The following is a 21,182-nucleotide window of genomic DNA, read 5'->3' on the forward strand; positions in this document are numbered from 1 at the left end:
GTGATAAACACGCCTTGAAGTCGTTGATGCGCTATACCGCGACAATATGCTCGGTAGCTCAGTACCGCGGAGAGGGGAGGGGTAATTTTTAGGTACCGGGAGAGAGCGAGATACGTAATACCAACACGTTATTTTACAGAGCAATGATAGAATCCACTAATATATTCTTGGTCGACGGTGATGCAAACAAAAAAAAAAAAAAAAAAAAAAAAAAAACAATAATTATTCAAACGTCACTCGTTGCGATTCAAAATTTATAAAACAAAAAAATAATAATTGCGAACGCGTAATTCGCGATCCGTACTCAAATACTTAGGTTAACTAACCAAAAGAAAATAATAAACTAGAAAGGAAGAAAGAAAACGTGACTAAATCTGAACGACTTCTTACGCCTACTCGCGCTAGTCGCTGTCTGAAAAGTAAACAATAATTCAAAACTAAAGACAAAATTTTACTCGACGTGCTAGCCGCGACCGGCCTCTACTAACTACGGCGCTAATCGCCACTTAACAATAAACCGCTAGACAAAAACTAAACCCTGATCATAATCGACGCGCTAACCGCGATCGTTAATAAATCTAGAAAATTTCTTATGCCTACGTGCGCTAATCGCCACCTTACTAATAAACAATAATTCATAAACTAAAACCAAAAGAATGTGACTCGACGCGCTAACCGCGATCAAATTAATAAATCTAGGAAGCTTTTTTTTCGTGCTTATTTATAGCGTATTGTTACACATCCGAGCTCCAGTCGTAGTCGCCATTCCCGAAAAGTTCGCAACCCGTCCCGCTAATCCGAGCGTCTACGCAAGATGATGCTCGACCTACACGAGAAGTGACACTTTTTACAGACGCAGACTCGACGGGGCCCCGTGCAGCGGAATTTGGCTACACTCACTTTCAAACCGAAAATGACTCAACTCGAAACCGTGACTCTACGCGAGACTATATAGGAACCAAATTGACTCTACGCGTTATCGCAAAAACTCAGGCTACGGCCATCAACCAGGAGATCGGCAAACAAATTTCGAGTACTACTCTGAGTATCAAAAAAGAATTGGCCAACCGTCGACCGGTGCGCTGATCTACATGGCACTCGAAATGCGTCCGCAAGGAATTAAAAGCGCTTACCGCTCCGCAGCCACACCAAAAATTCGCCTACTCCCGTTTCGGCCATGACACTAAGAATTCGGTAACTTTTCTTTGCTTTTTCGAAACTCAATCACCTCTAACTGTCGCCACGACTCAATTGTCGAGCTCCGCAAATCGTGGCCGCAATTCGAACATGCCTTGAACACAGGCGCTATCCGTTGTCAAATTTTCCGCGTTCTAATTGGCGTTTTCGTTACGAAATTCTTATAGCCTAACTTATCGTTATCGTTGACTCCCGCTGCCGCGGGGTGCTGATTGATTGTCCAGTCTCCGGTATCCCGTAGTTCGACCAGAGATGAGTAGGGAGATCTCCAACGCTCGGCTTTTCGTGATACCAGCTAGATTGGAGCGTCGACGTGACACCGAGGCGGCCACGCACCGAAGGTGGCCCATTTCCGACCTGACTCCTAGGCGGCCATGCACCGAAGGTGGCCCACAATCGTGTATATATAGATATACTCGGTCGCTCGAGCAAGTGGTTGCCAATTGCATCCTTGTCCCCGCTCGCACAGATGTTTCCTGGAATGCAAGAATTGGGATTTTTCTTGTTTCAATTATGAATGTCAGTGAATGAAAGTATCTCCAGATTTGATAAATTTTGGATTCAATTAGCGGACGCTGAACCGAAATAATTAACCATTCCCAGCCCGAATACTTATTTTTTTTTTTTTAATAAATATGATTTTTTTATTGATATGAAAATATGTGACGCCTGGTGTTCTCCAATATTTGTACACGCAGTCTATGTAAAACTATACGAAGCCAGCTCGATAACATTTATGCAAAATGTGCAATGGGCAAGTGGTTGGGGGAAATTATTTTTTTCTCGAACTGAATCTTCCAAAGAATCATCAGCGAATTCTTTTAGCGAATAATCCCGCTTTCTTTTTTGTGTTTTTGATAACCGAGAAGAGAAAAAAAGAATGAAAAAAAAACAATTCCGAGAGTGTGTAGATTTTTCTCCATTTTTTTTTTCCGTTTGTTTCCAGTGATTCGCCAGTTAAATTATTATAGCATGTAAACTAGCTAGCCATTAGGGCTATATGCCATTTTCCGATATTCAACCAAAAAATTTATATACGCTTGAAGCGCAGCTCGCAGAGCCTCTGTTAATTGCCAGGTACGACTTCAAACCAAAAAAAAGGAAATACATGAAGCGCAGCTCATAGAGCCTCTGGCAATCGGCAGGTACGACTTCAAACCAAAAAAAAAGGAAATACATGAAGCGCATCTCATAGAGCCTCTGGCAATCGCCAGGTACGACTTCAATAAGAGAATACTTAAGCGCAACTCACTGAGCCTCCCCGGGTACGTCTTTACAACAGAAAGTGTCATGAAGCGCAGCTATGGAGCCTCCGGTTGACGTCAGGGTACATCTTCGCATTAAGAGCCTTCGATTCAATTTAAATACCTTTAATTTTTTGTAACTTACTGTTCAGCTTGTGTATAGTACGAGATGATCCTACTGCCCGATTGTTGAATGTAGTCTGAGCGAAAACCTTCACTTTGACCATAAAGCGTAGAAGCTCTATGCGATGCTGAAGGCATTCATCACCTTCGTGAAACCAGTCAGGATACAATCTGGCAGTATCTGTAATAATATCATCTATAAGATTGATCAAAAGACCTTCGCAAGCCCAGTGCGTCTTCCACAATCGATAAAAAGCTTCGAGTTGCGATCTGACGATGCTTTCGAACTTGTCTGTGGGCCGGCTCAGATATGACACCGATGGCGCATCAGCGTCAGCATGTTCATATTCCCGAAGTTCAGTATACACCTCATTCGGCGATGACGCTTCCATCGGAGTTTTAAGGGTTTCAAAACGACATCGATCGCACGGAAATTTGCGCAGGTTGCGCTGAGCTACGTAACCAGCAAAATAATTGATTGCACAAAGTTCGTAGCTCGGCAACTTCGTTTCTTTCGACGTCTCCGCATTTGCCATTTCTGTTTCCTGCTCTTGCCTCAGAGCTTCCACAGCATTTTCAACTTCTGCCGTATCCTCGTCGAATTCGTGTTCGGTGGGATCCGCAGGCATACTCTCTGGCGTATCGAAAGCCCGAGCTACCATCGTGCAGGGTTCTATCAAAGCAACGGCGTCAGGACATTGTACATTTCCTCTGCTGCCGCTGCCGATGTATCCGGTAGAAAGAATGTGTCTCAGAAACAAGCGAACCATCCGAGCCGTGGGATTTGGGTTGTGACCACCTCGCTGGCGAAATTTCGAGAAGAGGTGTTCGACGGAATCTTGGTTGCACAGTCCGGCTGCCAACTCGAATCCGGGATACTTCTCTTTTATCGTCGTTTACGTGAGTAGAATAGCTCTTACTGTCAGAGGCAGACCTCTCAGACAAGGCACCTTTTTCATTACCGGTGGTTGCGAAGTTTTTTCAGCCATCCCCTTTCTCCTTGGGTCAGCAATCGTTCATTCCGAAGAAAACTTCACGAACTCTGTCAGCGTTTCCTCGATCTCGGGATTCTTGTCGGCAAGCGGACGCTTATCAGGATTTCGACACAAAAGCTCATAGGCATTGCATGAATCGATGACTTTATTCATACGCTCAGCAAAAGCTGCGCTAGCCTGCCACGTTTCCGTGTTGAGCCCGTGCGGATCCTTGCCTGCAGTTGTTATTGCCGCTGCAAAACGGCGGCTCAAAATTTGAAAAGCACGCTTAACGTTCATCGCCTGAAAGGACGATGGAAACAAGTGCGCCTCGGAGATGTGAGAGAGTAGATTCGAGGTAGTACTGCAGTTATCGTATCTCCAAGTTTTTACAAAATCTTCGTACGAAGCGATAATCTGACCCCTCCAGTACAGTATTTTGTGTGTTCGCAACGTGCTCAAAAAACGTTTTATCAAATGAGGAAAGTCGAATGACGCAAAGTAATTTCGGCCACCGCTCATAAAGCACGGACTCTCCTTTGACACTTTTAAACAAGAATTGAACAATTTTTGGTTCGAGGGACCCTGATCACATGTCACGAGGTGAACTACGGCTCCAGCTTCATGCAATCGACGGAGGCATTCATCGACCAAGGTATGAATCTCCTCGGCTTTCATGCCAGTCCCGGGAAGAAAATACGCGAGTTGTTGACGCCATGATTAATTTGCGTTCAAACTGTCGACGCAAAAAACGAAGACGTAGCGCGCGCGTTCATCCCTTCGACCGAGTGGGCCGAGATCAACCAGACCTTCGATGCAATCGAATTTCTCCGAATATTCTTCAAATTGTTTGATTGTCATCTCGTCCCATTTTAGAGCGCATACCCTATTTTCGATAGGCAACTCTTCAATTTTGACTTTCAACTTCTGGAATATGAAATCGCAGAAGCCGGGTTTTATGTCAACCTCCGAGATCCAATTGCGCACGGTACTTTCCGCCGGAAACATGCATCCTGCATCTCTCAAACGCGTATACGCAGACGCTGAGTAATAAAAAAGCTGCTTTGCAAGATCTTTTTCTTCCTCCGAGTAAGGAGCATTTTTCCGGTGCAATTGGAGCTTCATCATCGTTCTTGCTGCCGGCCGCAAACTCTTTTGCTGATCAAGAAAACTATCGAGGGACAATTTTTTTCTCTCCACACGTGCACCTGTCCTCAAAGCTCGTTTCAGCTTCTGACGGAGTTGTCGAATCGTTTTCGTCTTCGATGCATTTTCCCGTATCAAAGCGGCATTTTGTTTACGCAGATGACGCAACACTTTTGCATGAAGTGACAGATCACCCACACATGACATGTGTCCCTCAGGCGTCTGACATGCAGGGTTACTATCATCGGGTTGCGGTTCTACACTCATCCACGTGCAATTTTCGTCATCCGAATCAGCAAAGCTCACCACTGTCTTCCTATACTTACGCGCATGCTCCGAAACGTGCAAATCTTCTTCACCTACGCCCGTAGGCACACACGCCGATGCCGACGAGTTAACCGTATCAAAGGCGGACTCACCTGTGCTTTGTACCTCTACAGAGTCACAAGGCATAACAAGCACCGTTTCCGTCAAACCCGAGGAAACGGTACCCGCCGGTATGACAGAGTGGTTCGCCGCAAACGCGGAAATGAACGGCACCGGTTCATCGGCAGAATCGTTGAGAATCAACGACTCGAACTCGACCGGGTGCGGCATTGCAAGAGAAATTGCATCACTTACCATCGTACAGACTGCGCAATCATCCACTGGACCTTCCACATATGTGGATGAAGGTCGGACTTCCGGGTTGGCCTTCAAATCGTCAACACTCTCGAGAAACATGAGAGGAATCGCCTGTTGCGAAATTCTGTTGCCAATGAAGTACATCGGGCTGAAATGCTCCCGGCATAACCCCCACGTCCGTAATGTTTCCGGTGATAAAGTCAGCAAGTACTTATTGCCTGCGATTTCGGAAAAAATGTACCTGCATTAACAAGTGACTCATCTGCGCCAAACCGCGCCGTGTGAATATATTGACTTTGAAACTCGATAGAAGAATTTTTTTTTCCTACCAAAAGTGAGTTTTGGTGATAATTTTGAGGACTTTGAGATAAGGTAAAAATCAGTAAAAAAAAAACATTCTGCAGATGCGAAGAACATTTTTTGTTGTCATCGTAAAGTGAAAAAGTTTGAAATCAATCGTTTAAAAAAATGTTGTTCAGAAAACCTTCAGAAAACTTTATTTCTTCTACTATGAAATTAATGTAAATATATTTGCAAGCAAGTGCAATGATTTTTTTTTTAATTGTCTCTTTGCGAAAATTTCTGTTTTCGAGAATTCATATAGGTTTAATTTCTGATCGTTTAATACCCCGCATACTTCTTAGATGCAACACGGAATATTTCTCCTAACATGTATCAAAAATTCACCCTTCACGATTTTACCAAAATTATAAAAATTGAATTTAAAATGGAGTGAAAATTCTGAACAATTCCATACATGTTCAGAGAAAAGAACAAATTCATTCTATAATATAAGAAAGGAACATGAACGGAAATTTGTTCAACAATTTTTTCCCACCACAATTTTTTTACAAGTTTTTTGCATTATCAAGAAACACGGCATACGTTTCTCGGCAGACGTCTGCCACAGGGCAGACGTTTCTCATGATGCATGAAAGCACTCATTTTTCATTTAGGAGATGAAATTTAAAAAAAAAAAATTTGTATGCTTGATAGAATCGAAAAAAAATAAAAAAAAAAATTTTAAAAAAAATTAAGAAATAAATATACCAAGCATTCTTCAGTACATCCTTTTTCGCATAGCGTCAGTTATTTTGGATTTCACTGTTCTCCGAGATTCTTGCACTTTTCCATTTCGAAAAAAAATGCGAATAATTACAATGCAACACTTACCGGTATTTTTTACCCACGCATCAAGGCGGCAATCTCCTGCCACAGGAAATCTGTATAGTTTTGTTCCCGTAAATTTAGAATTCTTACAACCACGGTAAGCGCAGAGATCGCGCGCACGTTGCGGTTTGTTTTTATCCATTTTTGTATGTTTTTCGACGCAGCAAAGCACATACAGAAGTCACTCCCTTATTACAAGATTACGATGTTGAGCATTCGTAACACGAGTTGCGACTGACGATCGAAAAATTGCTAGCTAGATTTGGGGGAAGCCGTGATCGCATACAATGTAATACATTGTAAACTTCGTCGTTTCGGAATATATTTCGAGATATACATGCAAATTTTCTCATAAATAATTGAATCGAGAGTCGACCGGCGAAGTCGAAGTATAATGCAAAAAACAATGAACCGAGTCGATTGTGATAAAAAAAAATCAATGAGCTTTCAATTTTTGGATCCAACATTTTCGGTGGGTAAGCGACCAAAGGGGGGTATATTAGGGTGCTTTTTTTCGACTATTTTTTTCTTCGGTCCCATCAGGAAATTTTTTTGGAAAGACAAAAAAAAAAATTCCCTGAAAGTTTGAGCCGTTCATATTAATATTAAGTCCTAGACCAAGGCGTGTAAAGATTTCCCATCGAAAATACACGGAAACTCAGATTTTTTATCTTTAAATTTCTGTAGCTCAGCGGCATTTAATGGCATTGCTTTGACCATAGACAAGTATTTCTCAGAATTAAACGCTCTACAAAAGTGCCCTGTGCGGAAAAGTCGTAACTCACACCGGCGTGGTAGTACGTGCCACTAAACCTGATTTTTCCATGAAATTCGCGTTTTTTCGCATTCATCTCGTAAACGACAAGAGATACAGAAAATTATTATTAAAAAACAATACATGTGTTTTTAGTAATCTCTATTTTCCATTACTGTCAGAACTTTTCCTCATTAAAAAAACATACGCCCATTTTATATCAGTCTTGACGAGTATTTCTTAAGAATTTTGAGAGATGCGAGATCGGAACGACAAAATTATTTCAGTAGCAACAATGTATGGACCCCTCCCCTTTTCTGATATAGGCAGCCAGTTAAGAGGCTTCACAGTGTTCAGTTTAGTGCCAGCTCTCGAGGTATCAAGATGGTAAGTAAATAACATAATTATTTTACATGTATGGAAAAACCGGCAGGTTTGACGCTCGTCTATTTACTTAGATTAAGAAGAGAAATAAAGGGAAGGACCTGTAGTTGTATTTTATACTTTATTTAATTTTCCTTGAATTGGCAAACGTTTTTATTTTTGATTGTATAGGAAGATGTGTGGGGAATTCCCTTCTAATGCCCAAGAATATAGTACACATTTTCGATTATTTTTTATTTTTTTTCTTTCGGGAAAACATTTTCCTCAATTTCCAAATATCCTTAATTTTTTGGTATTCAAATCGATTCTTAATAATTTTGTGCACAGGTGGGATTTTTTGAATAATTTTTTCCGTAATCCTGAAGATATTTCCTATCTGAGACCACTGTCAATAGGCAAGATTCCGGAAATCATAAAATTCCCTTTTTTTCTGATTAAAAAGAAAATCACTGACCGATAAGGCCACTAAAAGCTCGAAATGAAAATCTGAAAAAATTAGAGATGGTTTTTTATATTCGAAGCCATTAACGTAAAAAATCCGTTTAACGACCATCCTAATATATATATATATTGTGAATGGGGCATTCCACGTCAAATTTACAACCCATGCACCTCACCCTCTTCGATTTTGATCATTGTATGATGTTGCAACCACGATTTCAACCGACTTAAAACAGTGTCGGAATTTTTTGCAGATTTCTTTAGCCACCACTGAAATAGAAAAAAAATGAAAAACCAATTCCGAAAACGCGTCTTTTAAAATTCTGAAAAAATTCACACTGATTTTATAATTGAAAATATGATTTGTAAGCACGACACGATAATGGGATCGTATTTTAAATCATAAGATCAGTGTGAATTTGTTCAGATTTTTAAAAATGTCGTTCTCGAAATTGGTTTTCCGTTTTTTTTTAAATTTCACCAGTGGCTAAAAAAATCTGAAAAAAATTCCGAGACCCTTGTGGGTCGGTTGCAAGATCCTACTAACAAATTATCAAAATGAGAGGAGGTGAGGTACATTGGTTGCAATTTGATGTGGAATGCCCCATAGATATTAGATTGGTCGTTAAATTGCTTTTTTGCAATTTCAATGTTAGATTGTCGTAGATCGGCTTTAACTATATAAAAAAAAAAATTTTTAATCTTTTTCAGATTTTTATTTTAAGCGAAGAAAATTACGGGCCAGCAGGATCACTAAGGGCTCGGAATAAAAATTTTTGAAAATTAGAGTTTTAAAAAAAATATATTTCAAGCTGATCTACGACCATCCAACATTGAAATTCCAAAAAAAGCCATCTAACGACCACCCTTGTGTACATAGTAAAACGAAAGTAATTTTCAGACGAACGGTAAAATCGCTAACCCGCGTACGCAAAATCGTAAGAGTTGAAAAAGAATATCCTGTATCAACATTTCAGTATGCGTTGTCGATCAGCATTTTAATCGTTCATAGGACGAAACAATGGCAGTCATAATAAACTGAATGCTGCAAACAGAATTATCGCATATTCCTTGTCTTATGTACAGACGAATCCTGTTGACAATTTGGCGACGGAGATGGAGGCGTTAAATCGGATCGTCAACCAGGACGAAATGTGAGTACGCGCACAAATCGCTTTGGAAATCCCGAATCAGCGTTTGTTGGTAACCGTTCAACAATCATGTCATCAAATATTTTCATCGGAATCTAATAAATTGTAGGAGATGCATTTTTTTTAAACAAAAAAAAATATTTCCTAAACAACGCTTCCGACAATTTGTTACATACCAATTTCAATTTTTCTAACACGCCGATTGAAGCATTTCGAACAATCTATCGTTTCGGATTGTAGATACGACTTTTGTTTCCATAAATAAAAAAATGTTAAGGCCTCTATGCAGAGTCCCCCTTCCTCAATAACAATTGATCCGACATGTTCGCATCCCGACTTATTCCGGTCTTATTCCCTACACCCCATCTGTACAAAGAATATTTTATTCATTGCAGGATGGATGAAAATACAACGCCTCAACCTGGTGTTGCCTCGGACAGCGCGGAGGTCCCAAAAACTCCGAATCGTAAGTACTTGTGTGATGCATGCGGTGCGCTTTTTTACTCACCATTTCAATATCGGCATTCCAAACATACAGTGGAGCCTTACACATAGCTTACACAGACAATGCTGGAGAAGGTTGTAAGTTTTCCATTCGGTATTGCGAAAGAGTAAGAGGTATAGCAAGCCCTGCTCGCGGATGGATACTTTATGCAATTTGCATATTTAGATTGTTTTTTTAATAAAAAGAATACACTTATTTTGTTACCAACTTTAGTAAATCTTCGGCGAAATGTGTAGATTCAGTAAAAGAATCGTCAGAATGCAGTCGTGTAGGGTTGTGGACTCTAAAAAAAACATTGTACAGTCGCATGATTTGATTTAGATTTTACTTTTTAAGTCCAGAACTCTAGGCGGGCCCGATCTGGTGATTTTTTATGGAATCTTACGGAAAAGTGGTCTGTCTGGAGAAAACTATTTAAAAAAAATTGTTTCATGGAAAATAGAGTTTACAGGGCCGTCAAAATTATGATGCCAATGTTATTAAAAAGAAGATCGAAAACTACAACTTTTACTTCATAGAAAGTTAAAAAGAAATCGGGTGAAGTCGTATACGACCTTATATGGTTTTTTTTTTTAATTTTCCACGCGGACCAGCGTAGATGATTGTAGTGGACTGCAATAGGTTACTCTCAGTTGTGTTGTTCTGCTTTTACAGCTACCCCGAACGAGAATAAGAAAAAAAAAAAAAAAATTGGCGATGGTGGGATAAGAAAAAGTCGAAGAAGAAAAAAGAAGAAAAAACGTCCGCATCTGCGTCAGATGCTCCAAAATTACACAAGGTGGCCAGATCCACCTCGAACAAGCGGGACAAGCGAGTGTCTCGGAATCCGCGGTTCCGAAAGCAGACTGACGGTCCGTCGAAGGAGACGTCTTCGGACCCGCGGACGACGGAGGAACGAGCGTTGGCAGTAGTGGTCAACACTATACTCAATCGCATGTAACCAAAATTTCTGCAGTAAAAATAAAAACCATACAAAAAAGACTAATAATAATAATGATGATATTCCTGATAGTGATAAGAATAATAATAATATTGGGTAATGACAACATTTATTCTATTTTCTGACGTACGTTCGTTGATTGTTTGGCCAAGTGCACGTCTTCCTAGAGATTGTTCTGTTTGAAATGACAGCACAAGGAGTGGACATAGTGCATTCGACTCCATGTTGACCATTATCCCAACACAACCAGCTTTCGTGCGACATTATTTACATTGGTCACCCTTTCGAATAGAGCATACGCATTTTATTCGTGGTGCCTACTAAAGAATCCATAAAAAATTCAAGGATATTTTCAGAACATTTTTAGGGTATTCAATGATATTTAGGAAAAGTAGAAATCAACTGCAATGACAATTAATGATACGTCGGTGATTCTACTGATTCCAGACACAAGTCAGGGTCCTCGATATTTGATTCAAACTTTTATGGTAATACATTGTAAACTTCGTCATTTCGGGATATATTTCGAGATGTACATGCACAATTTCTCATAAATATTTGAATCGAGAGTCGACCGGCGAAGTCGAAGTATACTGCAAAAAACAATAAACCGGAAATATATATATATATATATATATATATATATATATATATTCTCTTCTAAGAGCACGCGAGGATTGATCAGCCGACACATGATTGCGAGAAAGATAGCTGAAATTTTTCTGATCCGGGTTACCAAATAACGAAACGGAAAAAAAAAATGGAGAAAAATCTACACACTCTCGGAATTGTTTTTTTTTTCATTCTTTTTTTCTCTTCTCGGTTATCAAAAACACAAAAAAGAAAGCGGGATTAAGCAAGAATATGAAATAAGAAAAAATGTAAGGAAAAAAAAAGTCGGTCCACTCTCACTTTCATTTATTTTCTCTCTTCTGAGTTACCCGTAATGAAAAAGGGGCGGGGATTAAGTAAAAAAAAGAGGCGCCAAAAACGGGGAACAAATCGATTCACTCTCGGTATTTTATTGTTTCAATTATTTGTTCTCTTCTAAAAGAAAAAAATAAGTAAATAAAAAAGAAAATAAAAAAATAAAAAGCGACCCAGGATCGAACCCGTGTCCCGCAATACCCCACCCTCATGTGGTATCCACTCAGCTGCGCTACAGCTACGTCCGTGTACGTCTGTTTGCTTGATATGTTTACGGAGCTTGCTCGGAATTCGCTGATGATTCTTTGGAAGATTCAGTTCGAGAAAAAAATAATTTCCCCCAACCACTTGCCCATTGCACATTTTACATAAATGTTATCGAGCTGGCTTCGCATAGTTTTACATAGACTGCGTGTACAAATATTGGAGAACACCAGGCGTCACATATTTTCATATCAATAAAAAAATAATATTTATTAAAAAAAAAAAATAAGTATTCGGGCTGGGAATGGTTAATTATTTTGGTTCAGCGTCCGCTAATTGAATCCAAAATTTATCAAATCTGGAGATACTTTTATTCACTGACATTTATAATTGAAACAAGAAAAATCCCAATTCTTGCATTCCAGGAAACATCTATGCGAGCGGGGACAAGGATGCGATTGGCAACCACTTGCTCGAGCGACCGAGTATATCTATATATACACGATTGTGGGCCACCTTCGGTGCATGGCCGCCTAGGTGTCAGGTCGGAAATGGGCCACCTTCGGTGCGTGGCTGCCTAGGTGTCACGTCGACGCTCCAATCTAGCTGGTATCACGAAAAGCCGAGCGTTGGAGATCTCCCTACTCATCTCTGGTTCGACAGTGGCGTAGTGACGACTCCGCGAGGTTGCCTGACGTCAGTGTGGTGAGGGGGAGGCTACGGCTCGCCGGCCACCAACGGGAATCTCGTCCGCCTTGGGTTCCATCGCGGCAGAGTTCTACGTTGTCGCTCTCTCCGTAGTCTCGCGCGAGGCCCTCCTATCGTCGCGGTCCGTCGCGACTGCAATTCGGTAACGTCGTTCGAATGTGCCGCCGATCCCGTATATGATGCCGCATGTACTCTAAACCAAAAAAAAAATAAACAAAAATCCTGAAAATCGTCTTTGCCAAACCGAAAATTGCCCCCCCCCCCTTCGGAGTATCGGATGCGTGACTTTTGTCCTGCCGCTCTTTTTTTGAAAGGATTCGCGGTCTGATCCGTGGGATCCCTAATTTCAAGTTCCATCTAGGGTTCGGGGAGCCGTTTGGAACGCGCATTGAAAATGCCACGTTACACTATTGAACCCGTTGTCTCATTTTATCTTTCTTACTACTTGCTGATTTCGTTCTCTTTCCGTTTGCACGCTGGAGGATCAGCAAGTTCTAAAATCGATCTGTGTTGTAAATTTCGGTTGGGTGTCTAAATCAATTTAAAAACTAAGATGAATGCGTGGGAGTTTCGTATCGTTCTTTTTTTTTTCAAATTAACATTGGTTTTTTAGCGTATGTTCGCGCCACTTTATTATTATTATATTAGTTTTGTAAATTTATCATAGCAAATACTTTAGTGTCGTTATATTTGTATGTTGCACCTATTTACCACGTATAAGGTGACTAAAGAGTCACAACAGTAGATTTACTTTCTTATTCCGCATGACGAGTAGTTCAACGTTATAGTAATTCAAATTACGTACTTATTGCCCACGTCAGAAATTCGTGAGCCGATACTCGAATCGGCAGTTACGTACGTTCGCTTGGCCGGTGAGGGCGCAGCGCAAGTTAGTTAGTCTCGAGCGCTCGAATAGGTAGGACGTGTTAGGTTCTCCTTAGACACGCGCGTCGATTACTTCGTCTCGCGTAGTTTTAAGATTTATCCGTTTAACACGGTCGGAGGAGACGCGGCACACCCTCTAGTAGGGCCGGAGGTGCCCGTCTCCCGGATGAGGGGGAGTCGCGGCACACCCTCTAGTAGGGCCGGAGGTGCCCGTCTCCCGGGCGAGCGTCATTGCTTCAGCGTTGGTTCCCGAGACGTCGGGACCGCTGTTTGCACGGCATTGGGCCACCTTGACGCTCCCCACTCCCGGCTTCCACGAGTGCGTGGAAGTTGCGGAGCACGGTTTCTCATGGAGACTTAGATAAGTTGGCTTAAGATCATTGAATGATCATTCAATCTGGTTGACAAGGAACGCACCAGCGGCTGTATTATCCTGTTTTATGATGATCTGATTGGCAGTTAATAAACACTGGTCTTGCTTCGGCTTTTCCCTCTGCACCGTGAGGGTTTTTATGCCGAAGCAAGCGTCTTGTCTTTCCCGCGAAATTGTGTTATTTATTTATTTACCCTCTCACTCACTCATCCCATTCCGATTGAAGTTAGAGAAGAACTCTGATCAAACGACCAAAACAGCGTACTTTGGTTTTAATTTTAGTTCTAATTATTGTTTTTATCGTTTTGTTCATCAAATTTGAAATATCCGCACGCTATTACCAGGTGATTTTCTTTCAATTATATCGGCACAAGTTGCATCTTGTTTATCTCATAATTCTCTGTAAAAGATTAATTTTAAGTAATTTACTCCTATTACCTAATATTCTTTTCTCGTGAGAGATGGTTCTGGTAATATATAATCGTTCAGAGTAGGGCCCCCACCCGAGCCGAAGCGTAAACAATTTTTTGGTTGTCGTTACTGCCCTTCATTTCCAAGAAAAATATTTATTTCAAAATTCCTGAGGTCAAGAAACTATTATTTATGACTGACCTTGTTGTGAGAGAATCGCCGTTCGTTGACATTGGACATTTACTGCGCGAAATGAAGGGAATCAGAGATCATTAACACGTGTGTCAGAATGCCGTATTACAAGGTTCATTATTAAGCATCCTCATAATAACGATCCGATATCGAAAGTTAATTATGTACACACATACAAAGCACAAAAAAACAAATTTGAACTTACTGGTGATGAGAGGAATTAACGACAACAGAGTCAGGGTGGCTAGGTGGTCTGGTGGAGTAAGGCTCCGGTCAAGCATCTCTAGATACCAGGTTCGATTCCTGGCTCCGTCGTTAATTTTTCGAAATCACCAGTTTTCAAATTCATATCTCCGTTAATCATTTACACTTGTATGTATGTGGTAACCATCAGACAGTAGAGGTGTATTATTATTCATTTTAAATTAACCATTTGGCGGAGGAGGTTTATCGATTCTCTTTATGTATAACAATGCAATAGCAAAAGTGTGATTATCCCGCATACTCGCCTCTCCCAGAAACATCTCAAATTATGCTCATTTCTGAACGCCAAACACCATAACTCCAAAAATTCGGGAAGTTTCGAGCAGAGGTCAGGATAACTGATTACACTTCAGACCGTTTTATGAAAGCTTAAGTATATCTTTATTGTTTGTCACATCACACTCTTACATGTTCGCCAGTCAGGCATCGACTGCCGCCCGCGGGTCCCCGCTCTCACGCCTCTGCCAGAGATGTCGCCGATAACGAGGAGCCTGCGGCGATCCCGCAACAGTATCCAACTTACTTCCAGAATAAACGAATATTCATTTTTAATCATATAGTATAATTATTTGATTAGTCGTACCGCTTTATTACCTATATTTTTTCACCAAGTCTAAGATATTTGGACAACCAATGGCTTATTTTCAGCGTCCCAAAAAGGCCTGTGCTGCCCTTCGCATTTTTTCTTTGTTCAACCATTATTATTTCCTAAAGAAATTAGTGCCTAATGTTCAAGTCACGAAAGTGCACGCGGCTGGAGTCTCACAACTCGAAGCCAAATTATCGTACAAGTATTTTGCCCTGCTTATGGATACGTATTATGAATTGTTTCTTTTTTTTCCAATATATCAGCGATGCTGAGCAAACTTGATGATTCTGTGGGCATTGTGGTTGAAGCGCTCCGTCAACGCGGCATGTTGCACAATAGTATCATAGTTTTCTCAACTGACAACGGTGGCCCAGCAGCCGGCTTCAATCTCAACGCAGCGTCCAACTGGCCATTGAGAGGAGTCAAGAACACACTCTGGGAAGGTATGTCCTCTCTTCAGAATCAATGTTTGACGGCTTTTATTTTTTTCTGTGACGGACAAGGATTGGTTCTGAATTTTCGTTTCTCCACTGAATTGATTTTTTGTGCTTTTTTCTGTGTTATATTTAGATCTTTTGATAATTATCATATGCTGAGGATTACCAGCGATAAAATGTGAAAAAAAGGTCCAGAGGTCAACATACTTTAATTCAAGAAAGTTGAACCTGCGTGCGTTTGAAAATTTTCGTCCACACTCGATCTGCTCATAGTCTGCCAAAGGTTGGCAAGATCTGAGCGTGGTCTGCAAGATTCCACGGTATGCTCAGGATAAGCGCAACCAAATTATAGTCAGTGCGTGTCTGTGTTAATTCGGTGAAGCTTTTACGATCACTAAATTACAAGGTTGCAGTTCGTTCAATATTGACATGAAAAATATTTCTATTTTCGGATTAGTTGCAGCCTTATAAGGGGCCAGGTTGTTGGATGCAACTGAAATTCTTCACAGAAACGACTGCATCACAATCTTGGTTGTTATGAAAGTTATAAATGTGGCAAAGACTCTTTGGGTATTTCAACTTTCTTTTGTACCAACTGTGGTATAAGGGACTGGTCCGAGTGATGATACGAAACGGAAAATTTTTGTAGATTATAGTTTTCCGTAATAACAACTTAGAGATGCATACTTTTCAGTGTCGTTTACCCTCTGATTAATATCACGTTATATTCAGGAGTTTCATTGGTTTTTACGCAGACGATGCACTTAACTTCTGAACTCTTACAGTTTTCAATGGAGTGATCTCCAGCACGTTGACAACATGCTTCGATTTTCGTTAATTTTTTCCAACTATGGCTGTATTAGAGAAGAGTACAATTTTGAAATTTTCAGGTGAGTTGAAAAATTAACGATGAAGCCAGGAATCGAACCTGGCATATGTAAAGAGATGTTTCATCATAAAGACATCTCAGGTGTGCACATGTCAACAAGCTTCACACACTAGTCCAAAATGTGTCTTCTCGCGACGAATTTCAAATATATATGGCTGTATTGTGAACACTTAAAACATGTAATCAGAATAAAATCATTGTAAATACGGCAGCTTTGCCATCACGCACGCACACACAATAACCTGATAGCTTTGATTAATAATGATCGAAGAAAGGTGTACTCATGTATTTAACTAGTTACGAGGTTCACATTTTTTTTTCTGTTAGCAAAAATTCAAATGTATATGCAGTTTTGATATTAAAGAATCTGCGTTGTCTTACATAATAGCAGAAGCACATTGATATCATGGTATTACCTTGAAAAATCATGCGCCGAACGAATTAAAAAATCATCCTATTGAAATGCGCCGCTGTATTTTTATTTCTGCATATATTACAGAGCGATAGAACTTTAGTATCGAAAAATATTAGGAGTGGAATTGATTGAGAATCGAAAGTTTCATTCCATATTAGTTTGAAGTTGATTTTTTTGTGAATAAAAATCGAATATGTTTAACTGGTAATAACTCATCTTAGAATTAACATATCACAATAGTTCAAAAACAGAAGATGAAGGTAAAGATCTACTAAAAAATAAGCGAAAAACAGCTGATTGATGTACAGACATAAAGATTCAGCCTACTGTTACATGACGAGGACATTTTTTTTGAAGGTGCAGTACTGATTTCTGTCTCATCAGTATACCTATGGGGCGATAGAAAAAGAGAAATGTGAACATATGTATAATATGTCAAAGGGTTATGGAAACAATAACACACCGTGATTCGTCTAAAAAAAAATCATAATTCATTTTGATGAAACAAAAACAAAAACATTAATAATGAAACGAATTGAAAGCACCACGTGGGTTAACCTAAAAAAAAGAATCAACAACTAAATGGATATGCTCCTCTCTTATCTATCAATCCGAACTTGTTCTATTTTCTCCCCAGCTTCTTCTCTTGTCCATCTGGTGTCGCCACCTCCCAGACGTCTAATCCTTGTAGGTGGGTATGTGTGTACATGTACACAAAGCTTACACCTCCCCCCCTTAAGGTGCTCAATTCTCTTCAAAAGTGAATTTAGCTTAGAGTATCAGGAATTATTCTGCAATGGGAATAAGCTTCGTGACATGATATAAGCCCATAAATTTTTTACCGCTTTCAGTGTTTATTTTAGAAACTGAATCCGAAATTTTTTCTTCTATTTCGAAAGGGCCAATTCTTATTTCGTCCATTTTTTTCCTATTTAGTTTATTGCCATTTATTACATAGACCATATCCCCTTTTTGAAAATCATGCTTTATTCTGTTTTTAGGAAAGAAGTTTGTGACCGGGAGGTAGATTGAAAATGAAAGGTTCGTCGAAGTTCCGGTCAGGAAGAAGAAGAATTTAATAGTTGAAAAACGTGAATATACAAAATCGACGTTTCGGCCGGGCCCTGCCGACCATCCTCAGGAAATAAAATCTAAATAGTTAACAAAAAATAGGATGCTTCAACAAAACAATTCAGAGTTGAGAGCATGGAATATGTTTAACAATACAATATTTGTTGTTTTACAGAATTAAGTGAAAATTAAACAGTTTTAACGCAGCTGTCAAAGTGACAGTTTTAGGTTACGTGTCAAAATTTTGAAGATAGGTTAATCAGAGGAAAAAATTGGTTTAAGAGAAATGAAAATTTGTCAGAAAAAGCTTATTAATAATTTGGAAAAAGGAGATGGGAAGAGATTAAATTAATTTAGAAAAGAATTACTCACAAAAAATGACAACCGGTACATGCTTAGATGTTGTTAGTGGTACAGCATTTCGGACGGAAGTGAAGGTTAGCGGGGATCAATCCGTAAATCTATGTTGTTGATCACGTGTGAAATTTGATCTGTGCTCGAAAGTCATGGAGTACAAAGGCAGTGACCAATCAGGAGTAAGGGGCGTTAATGTTTTGAGAACCAACGATAATGTAGACTAGAGAATGTTAGAGTATAGGTGGCTAAGATGTTCGATATCTGTACGTTTGTTAACCGAGTTCCTTTTGTTCTTAGAGATATGTATCATTTCTTTGATAATGCGTTTGTACCAATTCGGTTCTGTAGCAAGGGTTATAGAGTTGTTAAAATCGAAATTGTGACCCAGGGTCAAAGCGTGATCTGCTAAAGCGCATCTTTCAGTGACATGGCATTTGATATTAGAACGATGACCAGAAATTCTATTTTTTAGGTGTTGTGACGTTTGTCCAATATAACTCATGCTACAGTCTCGACATGGTATTTTATATACACAGTTGATTTTCTCTAACTTAGGAGTAACAGATTTAAGATGAGAAAAAAGAGACAGTTTGGTAGTATTAGATATTTTAAAAGTAATTTCAATTCCCTCGTTCTTGAGAATTTTTTGGATTTGGCTAGATAGATTTTCTATATACGGTATAGAGATAGAGTTTTAAATTTATCATTAACATCATAATTTATCATAAAATATCAAACCCTCAATTCCTTAAAAAGAATTTAAAACTTGTAGAAACAACTCTTACTTCCAATGGCTACCCTATCAAATTCATCAATGATATCAAAAAGTATAGAGTAGAAAAAATGTACAACTCGATTGATTGGAATGTAGACTCCAACAATCCAACTGATGTTAATGATAAATTTAAAAACTCTATCTCTATACCGTATATAGAAAATCTATCTAGCCAAATCCAAAAAATTCTTAAGAACGAGGGAATTGAAATTACTTTTAAAATATCTAATACTGCCAAACTGTCTCTTTTTTCTCATCTTAAATCTGTTACTCCTAATTTAGAGAAAATCAACTGTGTATATAAAATACCATGTCGAGACTGTAGCATGAGTTATATTGGACAAACGTCACAACACCTAAAAAATAGAATTTCTGGTCATCGTTCTAATATCAAATGCCATGTCACTGAAAGATGCGCTTTAGCAGATCACGCTTTGACCCTGGGTCACAATTTCGATTTTAACAACTCTATAACCCTTGCTACAGAACCGAATTGGTACAAACGCATTATCAAAGAAATGATACATATCTCTAAGAACAAAAGGAACTCGGTTAACAAACGTACAGATATCGAACATCTTAGCCACCTATACTCTAACATTCTCTAGTCTACATTATCGTTGGTTCTCAAAACATTAACGCCCCTTACTCCTGATTGGTCACTGCCTTTGTACTCCATGACTTTCGAGCACAGATCAAATTTCACACGTGATCAACAACATAGATTTACGGATTGATCCCCGCTAACCTTCACTTCCGTCCGAAATGCTGTACCACTAACAACATCTAAGCATGTACCGGTTGTCATTTTTTGTGAGTAATCTTTTCTAAATTAATTTAATCTCTTCCCATCTCCTTTTTCCAAATTATTAATAAGCTTTTTCTGACAAATTTTCATTTCTCTTAAACCAATTTTTTCCTCTGATTAACCTATCTTCAAAATTTTGACACGTAACCTAAAACTGTCACTTTGACAGCTGCGTTAAAACTGTTTAATTTTCACTTAATTCTGTAAAACAACAAATATTGTATTGTTAAACATATTCCATGCTCTCAACTCTGAATTGTTTTGTTGAAGCATCCTATTTTTTGTTAACTATTTAGATTTTATTTCCTGAGGATGGTCGGCAGGGCCCGGCCGAAACGTCGATTTTGTATATTCACGTTTTTCAACTATTAAATTCTTCTTCTTCCTGACCGGAACTTCGACGAACCTTTCATTTTCAATTTATTCTGTTTTTATCAAATAAAGTTTTGTTGTATTCGTGTGATTTCTTTGATTTGAGCAGTGCTATCTTTCGGTCTTGTTCTAGATTTTTAGAACAGTCGCTTATAATTTTCAACTCCGAAGGTAGTAGGTCCATGGAGTCACCATTCATCAGGTATATAGGAGAGAATCCTGTAACGGTATGAACTTTTTTGTTGTATGCATTTACACATACTTCTGCGATCTTCGACCAAGCCTTCTTTTCACAGTCGTTATTGAGCATACATCTTATTCTATTTACGAGGGTTTGATTCAGGCTCTCGTTTAGTCCGTTGGAAAAGGGGGCATCTACCGCTGTGAGAATTAATTCAATGTTTCTCTCTTGAAGGTGATTTTTGAATTCTTTTGAGTTGATTGCTGGGTATTGATCTTCGAGTAGTACCTCAATCGCATTTTCTTTCGGAATCTTTTCAATTAACTTTATGAAGTCTTGAGCCAGTTGGTTTTTCGAGCATAAGATATAAGCACATCTCATAAAGAGGTCTACTAGTGGATGTAGATATCTTTTAGTCGATCTTTGTCCACCGAATCCACCGATTATATCCAAGGACATTACTTGGAATGGTCTTTCTGCTGGACCTAGATGTGACATCGGTCCAAATTTATCACTTAGTCTTGTCTTGTTTTTTATACAGTGTGACGTGGATTTTTCCCGCTCTTCGGTCACTCGGAGAAAATGACCGAGAACCTACCGCGTGCACAATAATTTGGCGTCCACGATGTACCCTGGATCTAAAACAATATCGCAAAGTTTTTGTTGGGCGC

The 21,182-nt window shown here is 39.4% G+C and overlaps 1 protein-coding gene and 2 long non-coding RNA genes across 4 annotated transcripts in view; 2 read left to right on the forward strand and 1 right to left on the reverse strand.

Moving 5' to 3' along the window:
* Window positions 1-21,182, forward strand: part of LOC124310541 (arylsulfatase J) — an 876,378-nt gene that overhangs the window by 436,708 nt on the left and 418,488 nt on the right. For both annotated transcript variants that reach the window (XM_046774594.1, XM_046774595.1), the window contains one exon: window positions 15,470-15,649. In XM_046774594.1, coding sequence (XP_046630550.1) covers window positions 15,470-15,649 — 180 coding nt within the window. The remainder of the gene's footprint in view (window positions 1-15,469; window positions 15,650-21,182) is intronic.
* On the reverse strand, window positions 18,000-18,919 carry LOC124310544 (uncharacterized). Its single transcript, XR_006909691.1, has 2 exons — window positions 18,391-18,919; window positions 18,000-18,098 (listed from the first exon to the last, which is right to left on the reverse strand). It is a non-coding gene; the product is annotated as an uncharacterized LOC124310544 (long non-coding RNA).
* On the forward strand, window positions 19,400-20,353 carry LOC124310545 (uncharacterized). Its single transcript, XR_006909692.1, has 2 exons — window positions 19,400-19,963; window positions 20,255-20,353. It is a non-coding gene; the product is annotated as an uncharacterized LOC124310545 (long non-coding RNA).

The sequence above is a fragment of the Neodiprion virginianus genome, chromosome 1 (genome assembly GCF_021901495.1).
Source record: "Neodiprion virginianus isolate iyNeoVirg1 chromosome 1, iyNeoVirg1.1, whole genome shotgun sequence".
In the NCBI taxonomy this organism is placed as follows: domain Eukaryota; kingdom Metazoa; phylum Arthropoda; class Insecta; order Hymenoptera; family Diprionidae; genus Neodiprion; species Neodiprion virginianus.